General features: G+C 45.2%; 1 protein-coding gene across 1 annotated transcript in view; it reads left to right on the top strand.

Moving 5' to 3' along the window:
* Positions 1-3625: 3625 nt before the first annotated feature.
* LOC121874177 (mucin-5AC-like) overlaps positions 3626-25038 on the top strand; it is a 97495-nt gene continuing 76082 nt past the window's right edge. The window contains 1 exon segment of the mRNA XM_042378167.1: positions 3626-3812. Coding sequence (XP_042234101.1) covers positions 3759-3812 — 54 coding nt within the window. The 5' untranslated portion in view covers positions 3626-3758.

Raw genomic sequence — 25038 nt, 5'->3', positions numbered from 1 at the left:
GGGTGTACTTAGGCAGGTGACGCTGTTAAGATGGTCGTGTGTAAAGGCTTTAGTGTGGGTACGTGGTGTTTATTGTTGTTATTATTATTATTATTATTATTATTATTATTATTATTATTAAAGCATCACAGCTCAAAATATCACATCCTATAAACTCTCATATTTTTAACACCTCAATATGTACAATGACTTAATTGACCAATCATATAACGTTTATCATTGTTATTGTTTTTTCATTGGATTATTATTAGAACATTTATGGACAGATTAATGTACCAGTCTACTGCTTCGGGTGTACTTACTGTATATCTGTACCTGTAATTACGTCTATACCTGTACCTGTGTTTGAATTGAATATCAGTAATATCATTTATTTCTATTGAGAGAGAGAGAGAGAGAGAGAGAGAGAGAGAGAGAGAGAGAGAGAGAGTCTTTTGTTTATGGTTACTTCACTTACTCAGATCATTTAAGTAAATTTCATAATCCTCCATCATTGTTATTATTTTTATTTACACACACACACACGCACACGCACACACACACACACACACACACACAGACACAGACACGCTTCGACCACTAACTTCGTTTACCGTGTTCGAGAATCCGACTCCCGGATTATGCTACACGAACACAACAATTATCACACACACACTCACTGTAAAGTCTAATGATCCACTAAATGCAAATTCCATCTGGTGGTTGACACTGAAGGTACAACACAATGGGCAGTTGGTGGTGATGGTGCAACTTGTGGTGCATGTCTGAGTGGCTAGTGAAGTTGTCAGGGGTCGTTGTGGTGTAGTGTGTCACTCTGAAGTATTGTGTGTGAGAGAGAGAGAGAGAGAGAGAGAGAGAGAGAGAGATCGTTATTGTGGTATTTCATTCTTTTACACTACTACTACGACTATTACTACTACTACGACTACTACGACTACTACTACTATTTTTATGACCTTGAATCTCTCCTCACAGCCAAACCTTTGACACCATTTTATTACCTAACTATCCGAACACAAAAGTATCTACCCAAGTTAAGTTAGTTAAGCTGCAGATCTATGCGGCATTCAACGACTGTTGCCTCATAGTCTATGTCTGTGACTGTTGTTCGTTTACAGACCGAAGAGCTTTTTCCCCTGATGCATAGCAGAGCAGATCTGAACAAAGGGATGACAGTCGACACCTCAGCCAGGCCGCGACTAAGTTTCTGGGCTGCTCCTTCTGTTCTGACAACATCTCGGCCAGTCTGGCATAGAAGCACTTTACACTAGGTCCCATCCCGCCCAATGTTGTCAATACCAGATGAGTGAAGCTGCCTTGGTCCACGTTCTGGATTTTCTTTGCGTACCCTCTGCTCTTTTTGTTCTTGTTCCTCCTGTGTACAGCCGCGGAAGCCTAAACGCGGTGAAATGTGGCCAGAAGAACGAATATCCTGAGATCAGAGAAGGCTCGCTGTCCTCTCATCCAGAATCCTCGCGCTCAGACGTCCACACGGGCATCGTTAGTTGTGTTGGCAGTCGGGTGAAGGAAACGCTCTTCAATCAGTGGGAGGAGGGTCGGTGATGTCGCGGTATATATCCTTCAACATATTATTTGCTGTGCGGTCCTTTACTTCATAATGCCTCATGCAAACGAAACCTCCCTTCTTGCACATTATCGTGTGGTTGATATCGTAGGTTGCTCCACACACGTACTGGATGGGCAAGCCTTCACCCACTCATTTACTTTTCCTTTTACGTACTCGGTTTTGAAATCATTCGTGCCGATTACCGCACCTAAGTGTCTTTGACCATCCTTTGTTATTTGGACCTCACCACCATTGAAGACCTCTATAGCCCTGTCATAGTTTTGGCTTCAAATTTAGGAAGAACTTGATGGCGTTTGAATGGTACCCGTTTGTGGTCCACATGTTACTGCCAGGTCTCACCACTTTTTTATATCCTCCACTTTTCCTGATCCTGTGAGGTCATCAAAATATACTACCTGTTTGACTTGGTGGTTTTATAACTTAGCGCAGAGAGCAGTGGTTTAGTACATACTACTGCTTTTGTTACTACTACTGCAAATAATAAAAATAATAATAATAATAATAATAATAATAATAATAATAATAATAATAATAGTAATAATAATAATAAAGTAAAACCTATTAATATAAATTCTTCAACATAAATCGAGGTAGATGATTAACTTTTCAGAATGTTAATTTGCATATTTAAGAGAGCTACTGTCTTTGAAGAGCACACACACACACACACATACACACACACACACACACACACACACAGACACACACACTTCATTGAAATTTTAATTGCCAAAAGACTGGTGTGTTTTTCTTAGGAAATTAAAATGAATGATTATACGGGTCAGAGACATTTTGGAATATCCTTGTGTGTGTGTGTGTGTGTGTGTGTGTGTGTGTGTGTGTGTGTGTGTGTGTGACCATGAGCCACTGAATGTGATGGGGAGGAGAGGAAATGTTGTACAGATGAATAGTAATGAGCGGTGTTGTGTGTAGGTGGGGTGGGGGGGAGTTGATTTTGACGTTCAGTTTGTAGATAGTGATCACATCACACACACACACACACACATATAGTATACACACATATCCACAACGGACAGACAGACCGAATGCAAATTAATTAATATTGTTACCTTCACTTGGCGGTAATAATTTTTTTTTAAGTGATGAGACAGTGAGTAGCGACGCCCCTCTTGTCTTTCTCTGATTTCTCTATACTTTTACTGTGTTTCTGGTGTGTGGTGGGGGAGTAGGGGAGGTGTGTGTGTGGGGGTGGGAGGTGTGTGTGGGGGGGAGGTGTGTTTGTGGGGGGTGTGTGTGTGTGGAGGGAGATGTGTTTGTGGGGGGTGTGTGTGTGTGGGGGTGGGAGGTGTGTTTGTGGGAGGTGTGTGAGTGTTTGTGGAGGGAGGTGTGCGTGGGGAGGTGTGTGTGTGGGGGAGGTGTGTGTGTGTGTTGGGGGGTGCGAGGTGAGGTGGGGGGTAATGTGTGAGTGTGGGGGGAGACGTATGTAAGGGGGAAGTGTGTGTGTGTGTGTCTGTACAGGGGGGAGGGGGGTGCCGTTAGCCACCTGAGTGTTGACTGGCTGTGGTGCAACAAATAGTTCACCTCCCTTTATTTCTGATCTTGACCCCGCGCGCCTTACTCCAGCCCGCGCCCTCTGCCACACGCCTCCATCTGCTCATTACGCGGCCCTCACTACTCTCACTCACTCGTTACTACTCAAGGAGCCATAAAGAATACGCAATATAGCCAAGTTTAGAGCCACGGTAAGTTGTTCTCGGTTGAAATGGCTCTGTAAGACTTTAGACAACATGTTTAAAAAATACACACGTACTGTAAGAGCGCCTCTCTAAATTTGTTATTGCCATCATAATAGTTGTGTAATTCTCTAACTGTTCAATATCAACTTGATCATCACGTTATTTATTGAGCAAAATAAACCTTCTGGTGTTGTGATATTTTCCTCGCGGTTATTTACGTGACTGGAACTTTATTTATGGAATAGAACTTAACAGACAGACATTTGGGTGCGTTTCATCGTGTGGCTGGCAGCCCGCAGGTCGAGCGGCGTTGTGGCAGCCAGCCTGAGCCAGGCAGCATTGAAGTTATCAGTATCCAGTGAGCGGTGGAGAAGTAAGGTTGTTATACTGTGGGGCTCTGGTGTGTGTGCTTCTTGTGTACAGGAAGTAAACAGTGTAGCGTGTAAAATAATGTGACCAGTGTGGTGATAACTATGGTTGATAATACTCTTGTTGAAGGTGCACTTAAATACCGAGATGGCAAGAAGGTAAGTCCAATGTTTTGAGTTTTTAAGGGTTTTTGAGATAAGTTTAGGGGCAAGATGAGTTGGTGAGCCGCGGTGCACCACCGTGGGAATTTAAACAAAGTGCGCCCCAGAGCGTGACAGCTCTCCAGGTGCACGTCCGTGTGTGTGTGTGCCCAATGGGCATGAGGGCATTTGTGTGAAGATTAACTTATACTCACCCATAGTATTTCTCAGTGTGTTAAGGTACGTGGATTAGTACTTACGGTCTCAGAATAAAAGCTGCTTCAGTTCCTTAGTAACACGTTAAATTACACACACGAGGAAGGTCTTACGGGATGATAATGGTAATTTGGATTGAATGGAAACCTGGACTCACGTCCTTCCGCCTGTGTGGTGGGTGGCAGATGCTTCAGGGGTGGAAGGTAGTAATTGAATTATCCAAAGCACGGCGCTGACTACTTCATTCATTCGCTGCTAAATTTACGGCCTCGTATCTTAGCGGATAAACTGCCTGAAAGCTACTGTAATTTGTACCTTTAGTTGATAAATTGTCAGGAAGTTTAGGCGAGACGGTTTAAAAATCGATAATGTCCATGAATGATGTGTGTAGTGTAGTGTAGTGTAGCCTGTTATGTGTGTGTGTGTTAGGGGGGGGGGGGCTGGGCTAACTATAGTTACAACCTCGTGACCTAACTTAAAATAACTCAATTGTTGAAGTAAGGAAGTTATTAATTTTATCCCTTGTAACCAAATACGGAATGTAAAATGAGTTTGTATCCAGATGTTGGTGGCTGGGCTGCCTATTGTGGTGGCCCTGTGAGGTACTGAAGATAATAACCAGGTGAAGTAGAGTATGGAGAGGGCGACAGCCAATCATGAACGAGTTAATTTTTTTCAGTTACATGTGATTATTTTTTGTGGAGGATTGCGAATTAGAGGCCTTGAATGATTGTTTTTATTATGAAGAATACAATATGTAAAGAGACCTTTGTTATATTGTCTAGTATGTAATTTGTGTCGGCCATTCAGTGGTAAAGTTTTTCCCGTCATTATTTTGTCGAAGGGAAAAAAATGTACCGTAATTCAAGAGTTTCTCACGATTATTTTAGTTTTTATTTCAGTTCAGGGTTGAAAGGTGACATGTATGGTGGTACTGTGATACGATGGTAAAATTTTCATTATAAAGTCTGGGTTTTATTTTTCTTTACTGAACATTGCCGTAACAGCAGCCAGGTTAGGTTTAGGTGAGTGTGGTAATGCAGGTAAAATGTTCACCTTATAATGATATTTGACTGGTGGTCGACTCGTCCTGGCTGAGGCTGCCTCGTTTAATGTGTAATTTGTGTGAGTTAGCCAAGTTGTTGTTGACTTGCTCGCTGGAAGGAGATTGATACAACAAAGGTCTTTAAAAACTGTGCTGCGGGTTTTCAGGTCCCGGGAACTCTCTGGGTGGATGTGGGTTGTCAGAATTATCAAAGTTGTTTTTGACGTTTATGAAGCAACAAGAAATAGGAAATGGAAAACCTGGTGGCTGTAGTTGAGGGAAGAAAATGTTGAGCTGAAGTTAGGAAGAAAATGTGATATTTTAATACGAAAGGAAACACGTTTGAGACGAGGATGGTTTAGGTTAGGTTAGGTTTATTGAAGTGAAGTTAGGTATATTTTGATTGGGTTAGATTAATTAATATAGATAATCGTATCTGGTCTTAGAAACTACAGCCTTGACTATCTTATAATAAAAATAATAATAAATGGACTTTTTAAAACCTCACTTCGTTTTTTCCAGGACAGAAAATGTTTAAGCTAAAAAAGTGAATTGGGGTGGGGGGCAAAAAGAGATTGATAGATAGGGATTTTCAGAACCGCAGTGCAGTTTTTCACGACTTGAAATTGTTGAGCTAATGTGAGATGGTGACAGCGTGTGGTGAGCGGAGCAGCTGGCCAGGGAGTTCTTACTGCTTGTTGTCTGTCTGTGGAATCTTAAGATATTTTGTCCGGCTACATAACGGCCATGGGAGTACTGTACTGCACCCGCCAAGACACGGTCGAGTCTGGGTGATATTTCGACGCCATGTTTGTCCTTCTTTGTGTTGTAGCATAAGAGACAGATTGTAAATGTCAAATAATAGATTCTTATACGATATTTGTGCTACTAAACGAAGATGTCAGAGTTCGCATCAAGGCACGGTCGAGTCGGGGTGATATTTTGACGCCATTTTGACCGTCTTTGTGTTGTAACTTGACAGGGAAGTTAATGCCAAGGTTCTGATTTTGTAGTTTGTAGTTTTTATGGTAAATAGAGATCACATCAACATAGCGTATAGAGTCTTGGTACAATCTTGGCTCCATTTTGATTATATTTTGTGACGTAGTTTAAGGGAGACAGATTGTGTGTCTTTACGGGGGGCTTTGAAGTGTGAATGAGGATAGGCCTATAGACCCCCGAGTCGGCCATACTGTGTGGTGGTGCAGTGGCTGTGTGTGTGTGTTGTGATGACTGTGTGTGTCTAGTAATGTGTGTATGTATGTGTATGTACTGTCTGTGTGTATGGCCGTCGCAATTCGTTTAGATTGATTTAACTTTTTTTCCTGGATATTTATGAATCATTTACCGTATTTTGACTGTGTATTTTATGATACTTGTATGTATGTATATATGTATTTATTTATTTCTGAAGGTGGTGGTGGTATTATGTGTGAGTGTTTATGAAAGTAGATGTGTGTTTTTGGTGTGTGTGTGTATGTAGACAAGCTGTATGTATATATGTGATACTGTATGCATGAGATGGTGTTTATGTGTATGGTTACTCTCATCTGTATACAATATGTCGTGTATTTGCTCAAGTAGTGTGTGTGTGTGTGTATGTGTGTGTGTGTGTGTGTATTTAGCCCTGTGTACGCCTCCCTTCCCCCAACAGACAGACGCGCCTGCTACATCTCATGACCGTCTCGTCGCCTGCCTCTGTTCCCCAAGTCGACACTGTTCTTAAGTCAGTCGGTGCAGATTCACTGATGATTTTAAATTGGGAAACTTCTCTCGGCTGGAGACATAGACGACCGTAGTAGATGTCAGCAAGATTTTTTATTTATGTATTTTTTTTTATAGATTCTGGACCAAGAAAGTGGTTAGGATTGGTTTGGTTAGGATATGATTGGTTGTTTTTGGTTAGGTTAGGGTTGGATAACTTTGGTATGGTTTGGTTAGGTTAGGGTTGGATAACTTAGGTATCAGTTGGTTAGGTTTTTGTGCTGTTTATGTTAAGGTTTAGGTTAGTTTAACTTAAGAGCTTGTTCGATATGGTTGTTATCTTCGATTGGTGAGGTTAATATTGGTTAGGTTAACATGTTCAAATGCTCCGTTTTGGTCGGGTTAAGTTCCTTTTGGATGGGTTAGGTCAGCTGAGGTTATGTTAAATCGGGTTTGGTTAGGTTAAGATAGGTTAGGTTATATTAAATCAACCTTGGTTTAGGTTAAAATAGACTAGTTAGTAATTACCAGCTTTAACCTCTTCTATGGTGTTGGTGGTAGTAGTGGTAGTGGTGATGGTAGTAGTAGTAGTAGTAGTGGTGGTGGTGCTGCTGCTGCTGGTGGTGGTGGTGGTAGTAGTAGTAGTAGTAGTAATAATGGTGGTAGCATCAGTAGTAGTAGTAGTAGTGGTGGTGGTGGTCAGTACCCAAAACAACGTGCTCTTTTATATATATATGTATATATATATATATATATATATATATATATATTTGGCCGGATTGATTTTTATTATACTACGCCGCGTATACTGGGGCTGAGGGAGGGAGAGGCCCCTGGGTAAGAGGTGGGGGCTGGGGTCTGGGCTATTGATCTGTACCAGTCTGTTATCGGGATTAGACCTCTAGAGCAAAAAAATATATAAAGGTATCCAGTGTAGAGTCGTGTGGGTGGGTCGGCGGGTGAGGGTAGGTGGGTGAGGGGGTAGGTGGGTGAGGGTAGGTAGTTATGAGTAGGTCTTCTTTAGATAGGTTTAATATCCTTAACCAGATTAGATTTTTTGTGTGTTTTGATTCATTCGTTTGTTTTTGTTTTTTTTAGTGTTTTTGTTATTTATTTGGTGTCAGATTATGTTATGTTAGGTTAGGTTAAGTTGTATTAGGTTAAGCTAAGTAGAATAAGATAGAATGATTTAAGTATGGTAGTCTTGGGTAATGTGGGTTAAAGCCGGATACATGAGGCCAATCCCAGCCAGCCAGCCCAAGACCGGTTTCTATACGGATACACGTGTTGGCCAGATTTCTTTTTGTGCAGTGAAGCGTATCTGGCCAGCAGCCTCCACCTAATTGATAGTCAAGATGGCGATTAGGTAATTAGTAACCTACAAAATTATTTTTTTGGGCGTAATTATACCTGTTATTGACGTGATAGTTCAGGGTTGTTCTGGTCCCATGGGCTTGTTTTGGCTTCGGTAATGTGAATAGTTATTGTTCAAGATAATCATTTGTGTTTAATTGGTCGTTATGGCTGTGGTAGTTCAGGTAGTTATTGTGTTCTTTTTGGTTGTTGTGACACATGTGGATAGTTAACGTATCATATGTGTACATTGACTTACATAGTGTATCATATGTGTACATTGAGTTACATAGTGTATCATATGTGTACACTATTGCGCTACACATTAAAGGCAACAGAATGAAAATCGCAGCAGGTGATATGGTTTATGGTGTGTGTGTCGTATAAGGTAAAATAATGACAGGTATATAACTTCAGATGATTTACGTTGGTGGAGAAATTCCCTAGTGAGACACGTATATTTTTTTTATTGGTTACAGGGAAAAAAATATCTCTAGAATTGTATTATGTATAAGTGTATGAATGAGTTATAAGATTATATCGTCAGTCGTCTATCATACTTGCATATGTGCGAGTGTATGAATGAGTAATGAGAGTATTGTCACCTGAGTAGTATATGTATAGTTTTTCGTGTGTATTACTGTATGGGCGAGGAGCCAAGAAATCTACGTCATCGTCATCATCACACACACACACACACACACACACACACACACACACACACATACATACACATTACATACACACACACACACACGAAGGTTACCTGGGTATTTGTTAAGAGTTTCTGATGTGTGTGGTTTTTTCTGGTTACCTGTCGGACCGCAACTCCATTACCTTGCGGTCAGACCAGTGAGTGACAACACGCTATGCGCTCCCTCTTAAAAAAATACCTGAGGGGGGGAAGAGGGAGGGAGAGGGATTTTATCACATGTAGGGTGTGGTCTTTTGTGTCGTGGGAGGGGGATTTTGGTTCAGTCAAGTGGCATCCCAAGAGTGCTTCAGTGATTGGTTGTTGTAGTATATGTAGGTAGTTGTAGTAGGAAGAATATATACTGTAGGTGTAGGGGCTAGTAGTAATATGGTAGTAGCTAGTGGTAGTACAGTAGCAGGAGTTACGTAGCCGTAGTAGGAGTTATGTAGTAGTAGTAGGAAGACTAGTAGGAGGCGTAGTAAAGAGCAATAAAAGTTGTTTTTAGTTAGTTGTTGAAGGCGGCCATTGTTGACTTAAGACATTATACAGGAAGGGATTGGTGGTTTCAATTTCTTAGGAGAGGAAGTGATGAGAGGAAGGGAGGAGGAGGAGAGGTGATGAGGAAGGAGGAGGGGTGATGAGGAGAGGAGAAGGGATGATGAGGAAGGGAGGAGGGGTGATGAGGAAGAGAGGGGAGAAGGGGGTGATGAGGAAGAGGAGAAGGGGATGATGAGGAAGGGAGGGGGGAGATGATGAGGGAAGGGAGGAGGGGGGTGATGAGGAAGGGGAGGAGAGGGGATGATGAGGAAGGGGGAGGGGGTGATGAGGAAGGGGAGGAGGGGGGAGAGGAGAAGGGGATGATGAGGAAGGGGAGGAAGGGGTGATGATGGAAGAGAGGGGATGATGAGGAAGAGGAGAGGGGATGATGAGGAAGGGGAGGGGTGATGAGGAAGGGGAGGAGGGGTGATGAGGAAGAGGAGAAGGGGATGAGGGAAGGGGGAGGGGTGATGAGGAAGGGGAGGAGGGGGGTGATGAGGAGGGAGGAGAAGGGATGATGAGGAAGGGGAGGAGGGGGTGATGAGGAAGGGATGGGAAGGGGTGATGAGGAAGGGAGGGATGATGAGGAAGGGAGGAGGAGGTGATGAGGAAGGGGAGAGGGGGGATGAGAGGAAGGGGAGGAGGAGGGGAGGAGGGGGGATGGGGAGGAAGGAGGAGGGTGATGAGGAAGGGGAGGGGGGATGAGGAAGGGGAGGAGGGGGTGATGAGGAAGAGGAGAAGGGATGATGATGAGGAAGGGAGGAGGGGTGGATGGAAGAGGAGGAGGGGATGAGTGATGAGGAAGTGATGAGGAAGGGGAGGAGGGGGTGATGAGGAAGGGAGGAGGGTGATGAGGAAGGGGAGGGGGGTGATGAGGAAGGGAGTAGGGGATGATGAGGAAGAGAAGGGATGGTGAGGGAAGGGGAGATGATTATAGCAAGTTTTTCCCTGATAATCCTATATAATAAGGGGGGGGGGGCAAAAACAGACAGAGAAAACAATAATATTCAAAGTTGAAACCTCGGAGTCTATTGGGGTATGAAATTTAGACGTGTCAGAATTATTTACCATAGACGAGTTTGAGTTTTTATGATTATTAATTTTTTTTATTATATGAAGAACACTATTTGGACACCTGTGTTAGCTTGGAGTGTTTACTGTTATTGTTTAGTTGAGGTGAAGCGAACAGGTGATTGTGAAGTGATTAATGATTGTATTTTCTTCGCCACCCACCCACATACCCCACCCTCTTTCCCACACACACCCACTCTTCCTCACACCCGCCCTCTTTCCGTTACACTCCACACTCCCCCACCTCTGCCCCCACAGTAGTATAATATGACTTTAACATTTGGTTTATATTCACATAAATGTTACTGTGTCGCTGGCAGGACTAATGGCGCCATTGTCTTGCTGAACCATTTAATTTGACGCTTGTTATAGATGTTAAATGATCAGTGGGTGTTGGCGATGATGTAATGGTGATAATTGTGGTGGGGGTGGTGGTGATAGTAGTAGTGATGTTGGGGGTGGTAATGGTGATAACAGAAGTTGTGGAGGTAGGGTGATGGTGGCTGAAAGAGGAGGTAGTAGTGGTGGAGGAATGATGGTGCAACACGCAGACTCGTTACATGACCAACATGACCCTGGACTCGCACTGGACTGAACTGGATGTGAAAAGTTTCAAAACAAACACTTACCGGTACGACACTTTTTCCCGGCAGCAACACCAAGCAGTACGACACTTTTTCCCGGCAGCAACACCTCATCTGGTCATGCTAGTCGAGTCCCCATATAATTACTACACCATTTATTATGTCGTAACTTAAAAACGATATATAAATGTTCTTGAATTTCCAGTTAGGGGAGATATTAACTAATGATTATTTTAAATGTAGGTTAAGGGTTTATTGTAACTAGATATATCAAGTTAATATTAGGCAACGGGTAGAGTTAAACTGACTAGGAAAATCCCCTCTTGCGTGCTGTGATCTCCAGTCAAGGAAAAAATAGTAGGAATCTTGTGTAACTCAAGGTTCCGACACTGACTTAACGTACATAGAAATAACGTACACAGAATTAACTTACAGAAATAACATACCGTACACAAAAAATTACGTACATTTATATAACTTACTTTAAAATAACTTTGAGAAATAACGTACACTAAAATAACTTTGTGAAATAACGTACACTAAAATAAAGTGCAGAGAAACAACGCCCAGAAATGACCTTAACTAGACACATACACCTGACAAAAATAAGGTAACTTGGTGTGAAGGGAACTTGTTTATACTAATTAAGGTAAGAGAAGGTAATTGTGATACTATTTTGAGATGTTTTTGTGTGAAGTCAAATAGTTAGGTTGAAGTTATCAGTAACGGGGGATATTCGCTATAAGGGAGGAGGAAGATGTATTAGTAAACCTTCAATAACGGCAGAAATCATCAGTGAGGCCAAGTATGCACCTGTCTCACTTACCTGTCTCAGCACGCTACACTAATGGCCTTCTATCACTACCTGGTGATTCCCCCCTCCCCCCCCCCCCTCTGTGGTACCGTTGTTCTCACTGCTATCTGAATGTCACTGTGAGAAGGACAGTGTGCGTGTGTGTGTAGGGGGGGGGGGTAATATCAGAGTTGAGGGTTTTGGGTGGCTGTGTGTGTACGTGCGTCCTCCAGGTGTGCGGGTGGGTGGCGTGATGTGGATGACGTAGTTTAGTTTTAAGACAGTTATTTACCCATTTATATTTTCCTGGTTTTATATTATCGCTTTTTGCTTCATTCTTTTGTTAATTTATTACTTAATCATGTTTGTTGTTAATTATTTACTCGTTCTTTATTATTAATTTCTTTGCCTTTTCTTTATTGTTAATATTTGAGCTTATTATTATTATTATACTCCATCAATCAGGACAGCATCTTTTGAGGGTCTTATAGTCCAGGTAACGCAATAAAAGGGTATTATGGAGGGAGGGGGCTTTAGTGAATAATGAAGCCGAATTAGAGAGGATGATGCCTCCGGTGGGGGTGCACGCACACACACTCATCACTATTCAAAAGTCACCATCTGCCAGCTCGTTCCACCTCTTCCTGCGGTCGACTGGATTACACAGGAAGATGGTAAATCACAGTAGACGAGGTGTGGTGGCAACGTTACCTGTGCGCTTTATGATCCCCCGCTCACCCCCCTCTCTCTCACCTGGTCCTCCCTCTCTCTCACCTGGTCCTCCTCTCTCACCTGGCCCCCTCTCTCTCACCTGGTCCTCCCTCTCTCTCACCTGGTCCTCCCTCTCTCTCACCTGGCCCCCTCTCTCTCACCTGGTCTTCCTCTCTCACCTGGTCCTCCCTCTCTCTCACCTGGCCCTTCTCTCTCACCTGGCCCCCTTCTTTCTCTCACCTGGCCCCCTTCTTTCTCTCACCTGGCCCCCTTCTTTCTCTCACCTGGCCTCCTTCTTTCTCTCACCTGGCCCACGTCCTCAACATAACACCGTTCATAGGAGTCATTGTGTAACGCCAGTTGTTTTGTATAATGAGTTCCTGGTGTGTGTGTGTGTGTGTGCGCGCGCGATGACTACAGTGTGGTGAAATGAATATATTACAGTAAAAGAAAGAGTAGGTAAATAGAGCGAGAACTGTAATGAATTCAGATTGTGTGTGTGTGTGTGTGTGTCTAAGATGGTAAGGTGTAAAAAATGTGGTTTGGATTGTGGAGTGTGTTTGTGTGTTGTTATTGTTGTTGCTTATTTGAAATATTTTGTACCTGTACCTGCATCTAGACCTTTTCTTTATGTATATCTGTACCTGTATTCGTCTCTGTACCTGTATTGGTCCCCGTACCTGTGTCTGGCCTTGTCTCTGTACTTCTATCACTGGCTACCTGTACTTATATCTGTACGTGCATCACTCGTCAGTACTACCATCAGCAGCTGTACACTTGTTCCTGGAGTAATGGTAGGTCGTGACCCACCCTGCACTCTTCACGCTCAGATAAAGTCTGTAATATGGAGGACTGCAGACCAAACCTTCCTCTAGTAGGTTACAGGTCAAAGGGACCCATTAGGACTAGACCCCAAATTCTGATGATCAGGTTAGGTTGCTCCGGGGCCTGCTAAGATTGGGGCCCATTTGACCAGTCACCTGTGTCCCGGGCCACCACGCCACCAAGCTCGTCCAGTCATGTTGATTTTCAGGTAGACAAAGAGATTCCTGCGGTGTGTTGGGTCGCGGTACGATGACCCGCGGTCACCAATTTGTGGTGGACTCCAGCTCACACCACCTGAGTCGTAGGGACAATGTTGGTCAGGTTCTCAGAAGACGTCATACGATGGATAATTCCTCTTACTTGAAGGTGATGCAAGAATTCTCACCAGTTTTAATTTGAGCTAAAACTCGAACTTTAGATACCGTCCAAAAATAACCTCAAAATTACAATGAGACTCAATCTTGATTAATGTGTTATTTTTTATGTAGGAGATAAATAGAAGTTAGTGAATATTTCAGAAAAGTTTCACTCGTCAGCCTTGATTATATCTTGTGGTGAGCGGACACGTCTAGGTAAGGTAGAGCCCCACTATAATTTTACCTTAAGTCAAACAGATACTTTATTACATCTACAATTACGAGGGAAATCCATCATAAGAACCTTTGTGAGTCTGCACCCAGGCGTTCTGTTTCTTATATGTTCGTACGGTAAAGTGTCCCCTTAAGAGTGTGGATATGAGAACGTTTCTTTCTGGCTCCCTGAGGCTACGACACGACACACCATCTTAACTGATTTATCTTTTTATTCTAAGTTCAGATCTAATAGTATAGGTACAGGTACAGTAAGTTACAGCACAGTAGCAACCCCCCCCCCCACGCCTACCACTATCTTCCCCCACATACCCACCATCCCCGTCACCCACCACCACAGCACCAGGGGGAACTGAGGTAGCTAACTTCAACACAGGTAACCCAGAGGCAAGGTGTACACGGCCTACCATCACCACTACACGTCCTACCATTACTACACGTCATACTACCACTACACGTCCTACTACTACCACCACTACCCCCACTCGTCCTACCAACACTACTACCACCACACGTCCTACCACCACACGCCCCACCACCAACACACGTCCCACCACCACACGTCCTACCACCACCACACGTCCTACCACCACACGTCCTACCACCACCACACGTCCTACCACCATCACATCCTACCATTCACATCGTCCCACCACATTAATATTTGTCCCTCCCCACCACCACATCGTCCTCCACTCACCACACGTCTCTTTTCCATTTCTACAAGACCCACTCTTGCAGTACGGTCATCAACCCCCCAGAAGTCATCGTGTACCTGAGTCCTGGAAGGTCAATCGTTTATATATTAGATCTGTTACATATTAGACACTTGGTTTCCCACCTCAGATTAAAACACCTTATCGCTAGCTTGAGAGTTAGTTAGTGTTAGGTGGTTAATGTTTAGGTGAATTAGGTTGCTAGTGTTAGGTTAGGTTAGGTGGTTAATGTTTAGGTGAATTTGTGCCGCTTGCGTTAGTTAGGGTGGGATATCTTTGAGGTGAATTAGGTTAAGTTAGTGTTTAGGGTTAGTGTTAAGTTAGTTAGTGTTAGTGTGGTTAATGTTTAGGTGAATTAGGTTAAGCTAGTGTTAGGTTAGGGTGGGATATCTTGAGGTGAATTAGGTTAAGTTAGTGTTAGGTTAGTGTTAAGTTAGGTTAGTGTTAGGGTGGTTAATGTTTAGGTGAATTAGGTTAAGCTAGTGTTAGGTTAGGGTGGGATATCTTGAGGTGAATTAGGTTAAGTTAGTGTTAGGTTAGTGTTAAGTTAGGTTAGTGTTAGGTTAGTGTTAAGTTAGGTTAGTGTTAAGTTAGGTTAGGTTAATGTTAGGGTGGTTAATCATCATCATCATTAAAGTTAAGGAAAATTATAATACATGAACCAGTCGTGTATCTCAGACTTTGATATTGGTAGCAGTAACTCACAAGACGACTGGATGAGGTGTGAGAGTCAGCCAGTCATTGTGTCAGGGTCGTTTGAGGTCAATTACTTTAAGATTGTTTTTTTCTCTCTCTATTGTCGTGTCTTGCTGTGTCATTATTATTGGTGTGTTTTAATCTTTTTCTTTAGTTTGTGATTTACTTTGTTAGTTTTTATGATTTATTGTTGTTTTAGTTCGGGATTTTGTTTTCGTTTTCGCATCGTGTTGTGTTTTGTTTTTGTGTGTAAAGAGATGAGACGCAAAGACGCAATAGTGTGTCATACATCATACAGTTAACATTTCTTCTGTACACAAAAATACTATTAACATCTGTATACATGTAAACACACTATTAACGTCATTCATACACACACACACAACATTCTATTAACATTTCCCGTACACGCAACACACACACACACACACACATACACACAACATTCTATTAACATTTCCCTGCACACGCAACACACACACACACACACACACAACATTCTATTAACATTTCCTGCACACACACACACACACACACACACGCAACACACACACACACAACATCTCTATTAACATTTCCTGCACACACACACACACACACACACACACACACACACACACACACACACACACACACACACACTAATAACACCTTGACACATTATTAACACATCTTCTGTACACACATGGGAGGAGTGAGGAGTGTGGGAAGAAGAGGAGGAGGAAGGGAAGTGTGGGGAGAAGAGGAGGAGGAAGATGTGGCAGAGGGAGGAGGAAGGGAGGGGGAGAAGAGGAGGAGGAAGGGAGGGAGAAGAGGGAGGAGGAAGGGAGGGGAGAAGAGGAGGAGTAAAGGAGGGGAGAAGAGGAGGAGGAAGGAGGTGGGAGAAGAGGAGGAGAAGGAGGTGGGAGAAGAGGAGGAGGAAGGGAGTGGGGAGAAGAGGAGGAGGAAGGGAGTGTAGGGAGAAGAGGAGGAGGAAGGAGGGGGAGAAAGAAGAGAGGAGGGAGGTGGGAGAAGAGGAGGAGGGAAGGGAGGTGGGGAGAAGAGGAGGAGGAAGGGGTGGGGAGAGGAGGAGGAAGGGAGTGTGGGAGAAGAGGAGGAGGAAGGGAGTGTGGGAGAAGGGAGGGTGTGGGTGTAGCCTTGAAACAGTACAGGTGAGCATTATGGTTATTGTGGGAACGACTCGGCAGGTGTACACCCCCTCCTGATGGGTCACTTCCTCCACCCTTGACTTCCTCCACCACCCTTGACTCCCTCCACCACTCCACCCTCGACTTCTCCACCACTCCACCCTTGGCTTCTCTCCACCACTCCACCACCCTTGACTCCCTCCACCACTCCACCCTCGACTTCTCCACCACTCCACCCTTGGCTTCCACCACTCCACCACCCCGACTTCCTCCACTACTCCACCCTTGGCTTCCTCCACCACTCCACCCTTGGCTTCCTCCACCACTCCACCACCCTCGACTTCCTCCACTACTCCACCCTTGGCTTCCTCCACCACTCCACCCTTGGCTTCCTCCACCACTCCACCACCCTCGACTTCCTCCACTACTCCACCCTTGGCTTCCTCCACCACTACACCACCCTTGACTCCCTCCACCACTCCACAACCCTTGACTCCCTCCACCACTCCACCTTTGGCTTCCTCCACTCCTACACCCCACCACTCCACCTCTGCCCTCCTCCACCACAAGCATGCTCTATGAAGTAAATAAACCAATATCTTCTCAAGTATACCACAAAGAAATAATTTTGCGGTTCATAATAATAAAGTGTTGAGGGCAGGAGTATATTTTCTCTTAATGAGCTGTAGTGTGGATATCGAGGTCCCTAAGAGAGCGTTTACCTGTACTGAATAAATTGTAAAATAATTCTTCCTTCTAAATAAATTCTGTAGTTTTTTATTATCACGAATCAATTTTTTTTTTTAAGCAGATCAATTCTTGGGAATTGATGGTGGTATAAGGTTATGGTATCTGGATGCAGGGTTTAGCCTTCAGGAAACAAAGTGCACTCCTCTCTCTCTCTCTCTCTCTCTCTCTCTCTCTCTCTCTCTCTCTCTCTCTCTCTCTCTCTCTCTCTCTCTCTCTCTCTCTCGACTATGTTGTATAATAAAAAAAAATCAATACAATTCTCGGTTGGTTTCAGAAAGAATGTTGATATGTAGGGTCGTGTTTATGTGTTCCCAAGTCTTTATGATGCCAAATGACTCTTCTAAACTGGTATTTTGTGAGAGGTGATGTGTGTGTGTGTGTGTTGCAGGTATTGTAAAGAACTTTTAGCGTTTCCTGGTAAAGCTAGTAGAGTTGTGTGTCTTATGTTGCCTGGGGATTTATTTAGCTTCGTCGACGTGAACTCTCCCCTCGTGAGTGTAATCCCGTGGTAGGATTTTCTATTGAATCGTCTGTGTAAAAATCCTTGAACTCCTCGGGTACAGAATGAGTTGTGATTAGGTTTGGTTTGGTTTGGTGATTGAGGGTAACTGGTGAGGGTGTTTGGTGATTGAGGGTATCTGGTGAGGGTGTTTGGTGATTGAGGGTATCTGGTGAGGGTGTTTGGTGATTGAGGGTATCTGGTGAGGGTGTTTGGTGATTGAGGGTAACTGGTGAGGGTGTTTGGTGATTGAGGGTATCTGGTGAGGGTGTTTGGTGATTGAGGGTATCTGGTGAGGGTGTTTGGTGATTGAGGGTAACTGGTGAGGGTGTTTGGTGATTGAGGGTATCTGGTGAGGGTGTTTGGTGATTGAGGGTAACTGGTGAGGGTGTTTGGTGATTGAGGTGTGGGGATAAATATAGTGTTGTGGTTTGTGTTGGTGATTGTCCTCCACCTCCCTCCCTTCCCTCTTCTTTCTCATCCCCACTCCTTCCCTTACCCCTCTCCCTTACCCCCCTCTCATACTCTCCCCCTCCCCTACCCCTCTCCCTTACCCCCCTCTCCTCTCTCCCCTCCCCTCTCCTTACCCCTCTCCCTTGCCCCCCTCTCCTCCTCCTCTCCCCCCCTCCCTCTTGATAACACCTTTCCACATTACAGTCCTTCATTTCTTGCCCCCCACCCCCATGACGTGTGCTAGTCTCGGTAGTTTTAATTTTCTTGTGTGTGTCCTGTCTCTTTGTGTGTGTGTGTGTGTGTGTGTGTTTAGAATGTTGTTCCTTATCAGTGATGCTTTTTTATTAAGAGTTGGATAATCTGTATTTTTTCTCAGCTTATTAACTGTTTTAGATCAAGCTTGGATAATCGCTTTGTTTAACCTTGTCCCCATTATGTGACCTTGTGTAGCGTTGACCCGAGTACACGTAACCTTGTGTAGCCTTGATCCCCAATACATGTGACTTTGTGTAGCCTTGACTCCAGTACACGTGACCTTGTGTAGCCTTGACTCCAGTACACGTGACCTTGTGTAGCCTTGACTCCAGTACACGTGACCTTGTGTAGCCTTGACTCCAGTACACGTGACCTTGTGTAGTCTTGACTCCAGTACACGTGACCTTGTGTAGTCTTGACTCAGTACATGACCTTGACAACAAGTCTTGACTCCAGTACACGTGACCTTGTGTAGTCTTGACTCCAGTACACGTGACCTTGTGTAGTCTTGACTCCAGTACATGTGACCTTGTGTAGCCTTGACCCCCAATACACTTGACCCACAATACATGTGACTTTGTGTAGCCCTGACTCCATTATATGTGACCCTGTGTTGCTTTGACCCCAGTATGTGTGACCTTGTGTGACCTTGCTCAGCCTTGACCTCCATTGAACACGGTAAGATAATTCATTCATTGGGTGTTGATTCATTGTACTCTGGAAGTTGGCATCGTACTCAGGGGATAGTCTTCGTACTCAGGGGTTAAGTTATCTTACGCCTTAGGTTAATTTATCATAAATCAAAAAGTTAATTGGTTTGAATTCGCTTAAAGTCAAACACCCGATGTAACCCCGAACCACCTAATCACCTCGTAAGTTTCGCTGCTAAACTTACGCTGCTTATGGAAATTTCAAGAAGGAAAGGTCCGCCAAATTACCAATTTTAATTCGATTAAGCCCGTTATCAAACTCCCTCAAGCTCTTCAGGGGCCCGCGCCACTACCAAGTTTCAAGACCTGTCGACTCCTGCACACACACACGAGAGAGAGATGACCAGCCAACAAAACAAATATATGCAAATTCTCGAGGCTGCATTGATGTTGGCTTGCCGCCACCTCCCTGGGTCGATAAGGTCTCCGGCGGCGTGCCCGAGGGTCCTAGTGACGACCCGTTTCTAAATAGTTCCTGGTCTTAGTAATGCTTAATTTATCTTAACTTTATTGGGTCTGGCTCTATACTCTAACCTAACTGGCTCTCAGCTCACCTAACCTAACTGGCTCCTCAGCTCACTCTAACCTAACTGGCTCTCAGGTCACTCTTAACCCTAACTGGCTCTCAGGTCACTCTAACCTAACTGCCTCAGGTCACTCTAACCTAACTGGCTCTCAGGCCCTAACGTACCTGGCTCCAACTGGCTCTCAGGTCACTCTAATCTAACTGCCTCAGGTTACCTCTAACTGGCTCTCAGGTCACCCACGTAACTGGCTCAGGTCACTCTAACGTAACTGGCTCTCAGGTCATTCTAACCAACTGGCTCTCAGGTCATTCTAACCTAACTGGCTCTCAGGTCACTCTAACGTAACTGGCTCTCAGGTCACCTAATCTAACTGGCTCTCAGGTCACCTAACGTAACTGCTCAGGTCACTCTAACGTAACTGGCTCAGGTCACTCTAACGTAACTGGCTCTCAGGTCATTCTAACCCAACTGGCTCTCAGGCCACACTCTAACTGGCTCTCAGGTCATTCTAACCTAACTGGCTCTCAGGTCACTCTAACCTAACTGGCTCTCAGGCCAACCTAACCGCCTCAGCCCTAACCTAACTGGCTCTCAGGTCACTCTAACCTAACTGGCTCTCAGGTCACTAACGTAACTGGATCCAGGTCATTCTAACCTTATTCTGTTTTTTACTTTCTCAACCTAATGGTTCTAACCTAGTCCCAATAGTCCTAACCTAGTCCCTAATGGTCCTAACCTAGTCCCAATAGTCCTAACCTAGTCCCTAATGGTCCTAACCTAGTCCCTAATGGTCCTAACCTATCCCTAACCTAACCTAGTCCCTAATGGTCCTAACCTAGTCCAATAGTCCTAACCTGTCCCCAATGGTCCTAACCTAGTCCCAATAGTCCTAACCTAGTCCTTAGTCCTAACCTAGTCCTTAATAGTCCTAACCTTGTCCCTATGGTCCTAACCTAGTCCCTAATGCCCAACCTAGTCCCTAATAGTCCTAACCAAGTCCCTAATGGTCCAACCCAGTCCCTAATGGTCCCAACCTAGTCCCAATAGTCCTAACCTAGTCCCCACGTCCTAACCTAGTCCCAATGGTCCTAACCTAGTCCCCAATGGTCCTAACCCAGTCCCATAGTCCCAACCTATCCCTAATGGTCCTAACCTGTCCCCAATGTCCCCAACAGTCCCCAATGGTCCTAACCTAGTCCCCAATGGTCCCAACCTGTCCCTATGGTCCCAACTCCCTAATGGTCCTAACCTAGTCCCAATGGTCCCAACCTAGTCCCTAATGGTCCCAACCCAGTCCCTAATGGTCCCAACCTGTCCCCATGGTCCCAACCTAGTCCCACGGTCCTAACCTAGTCCCTACGGTCCCAACCTAGTCCTCAATAGTCCCAACTAGTCCCTAATGGTCCCAACCTAGTCCCTAATGGTCCTAACCTAGTCCCACAGTCCCAACCCAGTCCCTAATGGTCCTAACCTAGTCCCACGGTCCTAACCTAGTCCTGTCCAATGGCAAGCCCTAATGGTCCCAACCTAGTCCCTAATGGTCCTAACCTAGTCCCTAATGGTCCTAACCTAGTCCCCACGGTCCTAACCTAGTCCCCATGGTCCTAACCCAGTCCCCACGGTCCCAACCTAGTCCCTAATGGTCCCAACCTGTCCCCAATGGTCCCAACCAAGTCCCTAATGGTCCCAACCTAGTCCCTAACCCAACCTAGTCCCCAATGGTCCTAACCTAGTCCCTAATGGTCCCAACCCAGTCCCTAATGGTCCCAACCTAGTCCCCAATGGTCCTAACCTAGCCGGTCCCAACTCTAGTCCCATAGTCCTAACCCAGTCCCCACGGTCCCAACCTGTCCCTACTGGTCCTGTCCCTAATGGTCCCAACCTAGTCCCTAATGGTCCCAACCTAGTCCCCAATGGTCCCAACCTAGTCCCCATGGTCCTAACCTAGTCCCTAATGGTCCTAACCTAGTCCCCATTATCCCAACCCAGTCCCCAATAGTCCCAACCCAGTCCCAATAGTCCCAACCCAGTCCCTAATGGTCCTAACCTAGTCCCCAATGGTTCTAACCTAGTCCCAATAGTCCAACCAAGTCCCAATGGTCCTAACCTAGTCCCAATGGTCCCAACCTAGTCCCAATAGTCCCAACCTAGTCCCTAATGGTCCTAACCTAGTCCCATGGTCCTAACCTAGTCCCTAATGGTCCTAACCTAGTCCTAATAGTCCCAACCTAGTCCCCAATGGTCCCAAACCGTCCCCAATGGTCCCAACCTAGTCCCCAATAGTCCTACCCCAGTCCCTAATGGTCCCAACCCAGTCCCCAATGGTCCAACCCAGTCCCACAGTCCCAACCCAGTCCACGTCCTAACCTAGTCCCATGGTCCCAACCTAGTCCCCACGGTCCCAACCTAGTCCTTACGTCCCAACCTAGTCCCTAATGGTCCTAACCTAGTCCCTAATGGTCCTAACCTAGTCCCTAATAGTCCTAACCTAGTCCCTAATGGTCCTAACCTAGTCCCAATGGTCCCAACTAGTCCCTAATGGTCCTAACCAAGTCTAATGGTCCTAACCTAGTCCCCACGAGTCCTAACCTAGTCCCCATGGTCCCTAACCTAACCCTAATGTCCCAACCAAGTCCCTAATGGTCCCAACCTATCCCCACGGTCCTAACCTAGTCCCTAATGGTCCCAACCTAGTCCCCAATGGTCCTAACCTAGTCCCTAATGGTTCTAACCTCATCCCTAATGGTCCAACCAAGTCCCTAATGGTCCTAACCTAGTCCCTAATGGTCCTAACCTAGTCCCTAATGGTCCTAACCTAGTCCCTAATCCTAACCAAGTCCATGGTCCCAACCCAGTCCCCATTGGTCCTAACCGTCCCTAATCGTCCTAACCTAGTCCTTAATGGTCCTAACCTAGTCCCCAATTGTCCTAACCTAGTCCCTAATGGTCCCAACCTAGTCCCTAATAGTCCTAACCTAGTCCCTAATGGTCCCAACCTAGTCCCTAATGGTCCTAACCTAGTCCCTAATGGTCCTAACTGTCCCTAATGGTTCCAACCTAGTCCCTAATCGTCCTAACCAAGTCCCTAATCGTCCCAACCCAGTCCCTAATCGTCCTAACCTAGTCCCAATGGTCCCAACCAAGTCCCTAATGGTCCTAACCCAGTCCCTAATGTCCCAACCAAGTCCCTAATGGTCCTAACCCAGTCCTAATGGTCCCAACCTAGTCCCTAATGGTCCCAACCTAGTCCCCAATGGTCCTAACCTAGTCCCTAATCGTCCTAACCAAGTCCCTAATCGTCCTAACCTAGTCCCTAATCGTCCTAACCAAGTCCCTAATGGTCCTAACCTAGTCCTTAATGGTCCTAACCCAGTCCCTAATGGTCCTAACCAAGTCCCTACTAACCTAGTCCCTAATGGTCCTAACCAAGTCCCATGGTCCTAACCTAGTCCCTAATGGTCCTAACCGTCCCTAATGGTCCTAACCTAGTCCCTAATGGTCCTCACCTGGTCCCATGGTTCTAACCTAGTCCCTAATGGTCCTAACCTAGTCCCTAATGGTCCTAACCTAGTCCCTAATCGTCCTAACCAAGTCCCTAATGGTCCTAACCAAGTCCCTAATGGTTCTAACCTAGTCCCTAATGGTCCTAACCTAGTCCCTAATGGTCCTAACCTAGTCCCTAATGGTTCTAACCTAGTCCCTAATGGTCTTAGTCTCGTGTAATGATTAGGCGTGAGGCCCAAGTAATCCTAATCTCACTATCTGGTCTGGGTCTGCTAGGACAGGGACCCATTAAGACTGGGGCCCATAAGTCCTGGGGGCCCATTGGATTAAGACTGGTTGCCCATTAGTACTAGGACTGAATGCTATGTCCAGCCATTAGGACTGTGGGAACAATAAGACTGGGGCCCATTACGACAGGAACCCATTAAAACAGGCACCCGTTAAGGCATTCATCCATTAAAGTCTCTATTGGAGCCCATTAGCACTAGGGACCCATTAACACCAGGGGCCCATTAGCATTTTCACCCATTTTAGTCTCCACCCATTAACACCAGAGGACCATTAGCACTGCGACACACAAGAGTGAACCAGCCAGCTCAAGGGACGGGTGTATTGTAGCCACCAGGGAGGGGCAGAGTCCGCTGTCTAATGTTATGCTGAGTTGCAGTTCCTGTCGAGGGTTTGACCTTCCGCGTTCACCCGAGTTTATTAGGCGGTTACCTGGCGATAATTCCGGGGGGGATTTTCCGACGGCCACAAATGTCGTATATTTCTCCTCCGTGATATATCTCCCCCCCCCGTGTTTTTTCGTATGTCTGACCAGTTATATATACCATGATATTTCTACCCCTCGCTTGTCATTTCTACTGGATATCTCCGAATAATGAGATGTTATTCAGTAAGAGATATATTAAAGTTTTATCAGGAAGGGAAAATACTCACACGCGCACACACACACACACACACACGCACACGCACACACACACGCGCACACACACACACACGCGCACACACACACACACGCACACACACACACACACAGTATTAGGTTCCTACAACACCCGCCTCACACCACCCTGTCGGAATAAACAAAAATGTCTTACCTTCTCGCGTCAGTATTGTTATTGTCGTGTAAGCTTCGGGTCTCCCTCCTAGTTATTGTCTATGTGTTCAGGTGTGTTAATGTGTACAGGTGTGTATGTATACAGGTGTGCATGTATTCAGGTGTGTTTATGTGTACAGGTGTGTTTATGTGGATAGGTGTATGTATACAGGTAGCGTTATGATCATCTGGTGAAATAGGTTGAGGGGGTGTAATCTTCAGGTGATCCCACAACACACTCGGCAGGTTTAGTGTAGTGGATAAATACAGCGAGAGGTATTTGATGAGCTCTTTACATGGCTATATTTGCTTGACATGGCGTTGTCATTGTTGAATTTTGTTGCTTATGTTTGTATTTGCAATTGACATAATCTCGACTTGCCTGTAGGGGTAGAGGGAGGGAGGGAGGGAGGGAGGGAAAGCGAGCGTTCTGTTCATATTATTCATTGTCAGAGTTTCGAAGCTTCGTTCATTAATTTTGTTTCCATTACAACTGATGAACGTCTCGGGGGGGGGTCATCTTACTGTCACACTAAACACAACTCAGAAATTGATAGTCATGAATGGTTAGGTGGGGGGGGTGGGGGGGTCAGGACATAACATATTCCCCACAAAGTTGATAATGCCGGAAGCGAGCGGTGGTCGTAGTGTATATAGAGAGCGAGGGTAATGCGAGCACCGACCCTCACCCACCAACTTCCCGCAGCACCCTCAGGTAAATTACAGGTAAACTCCGGGATTGTGTTTTACCGTGTGATTACCTGCGGGTGAAGTGGGCGCAG

The sequence above is a fragment of the Homarus americanus genome, unplaced genomic scaffold (genome assembly GCF_018991925.1).
Source record: "Homarus americanus isolate GMGI-L3 unplaced genomic scaffold, GMGI_Hamer_2.0 scaffold49667, whole genome shotgun sequence".
Lineage (NCBI taxonomy): Eukaryota > Metazoa > Arthropoda > Malacostraca > Decapoda > Nephropidae > Homarus > Homarus americanus.
Note: the sequence above shows the minus strand (reverse complement) of the source record. Positions and strands in the feature narration are given on the sequence as shown.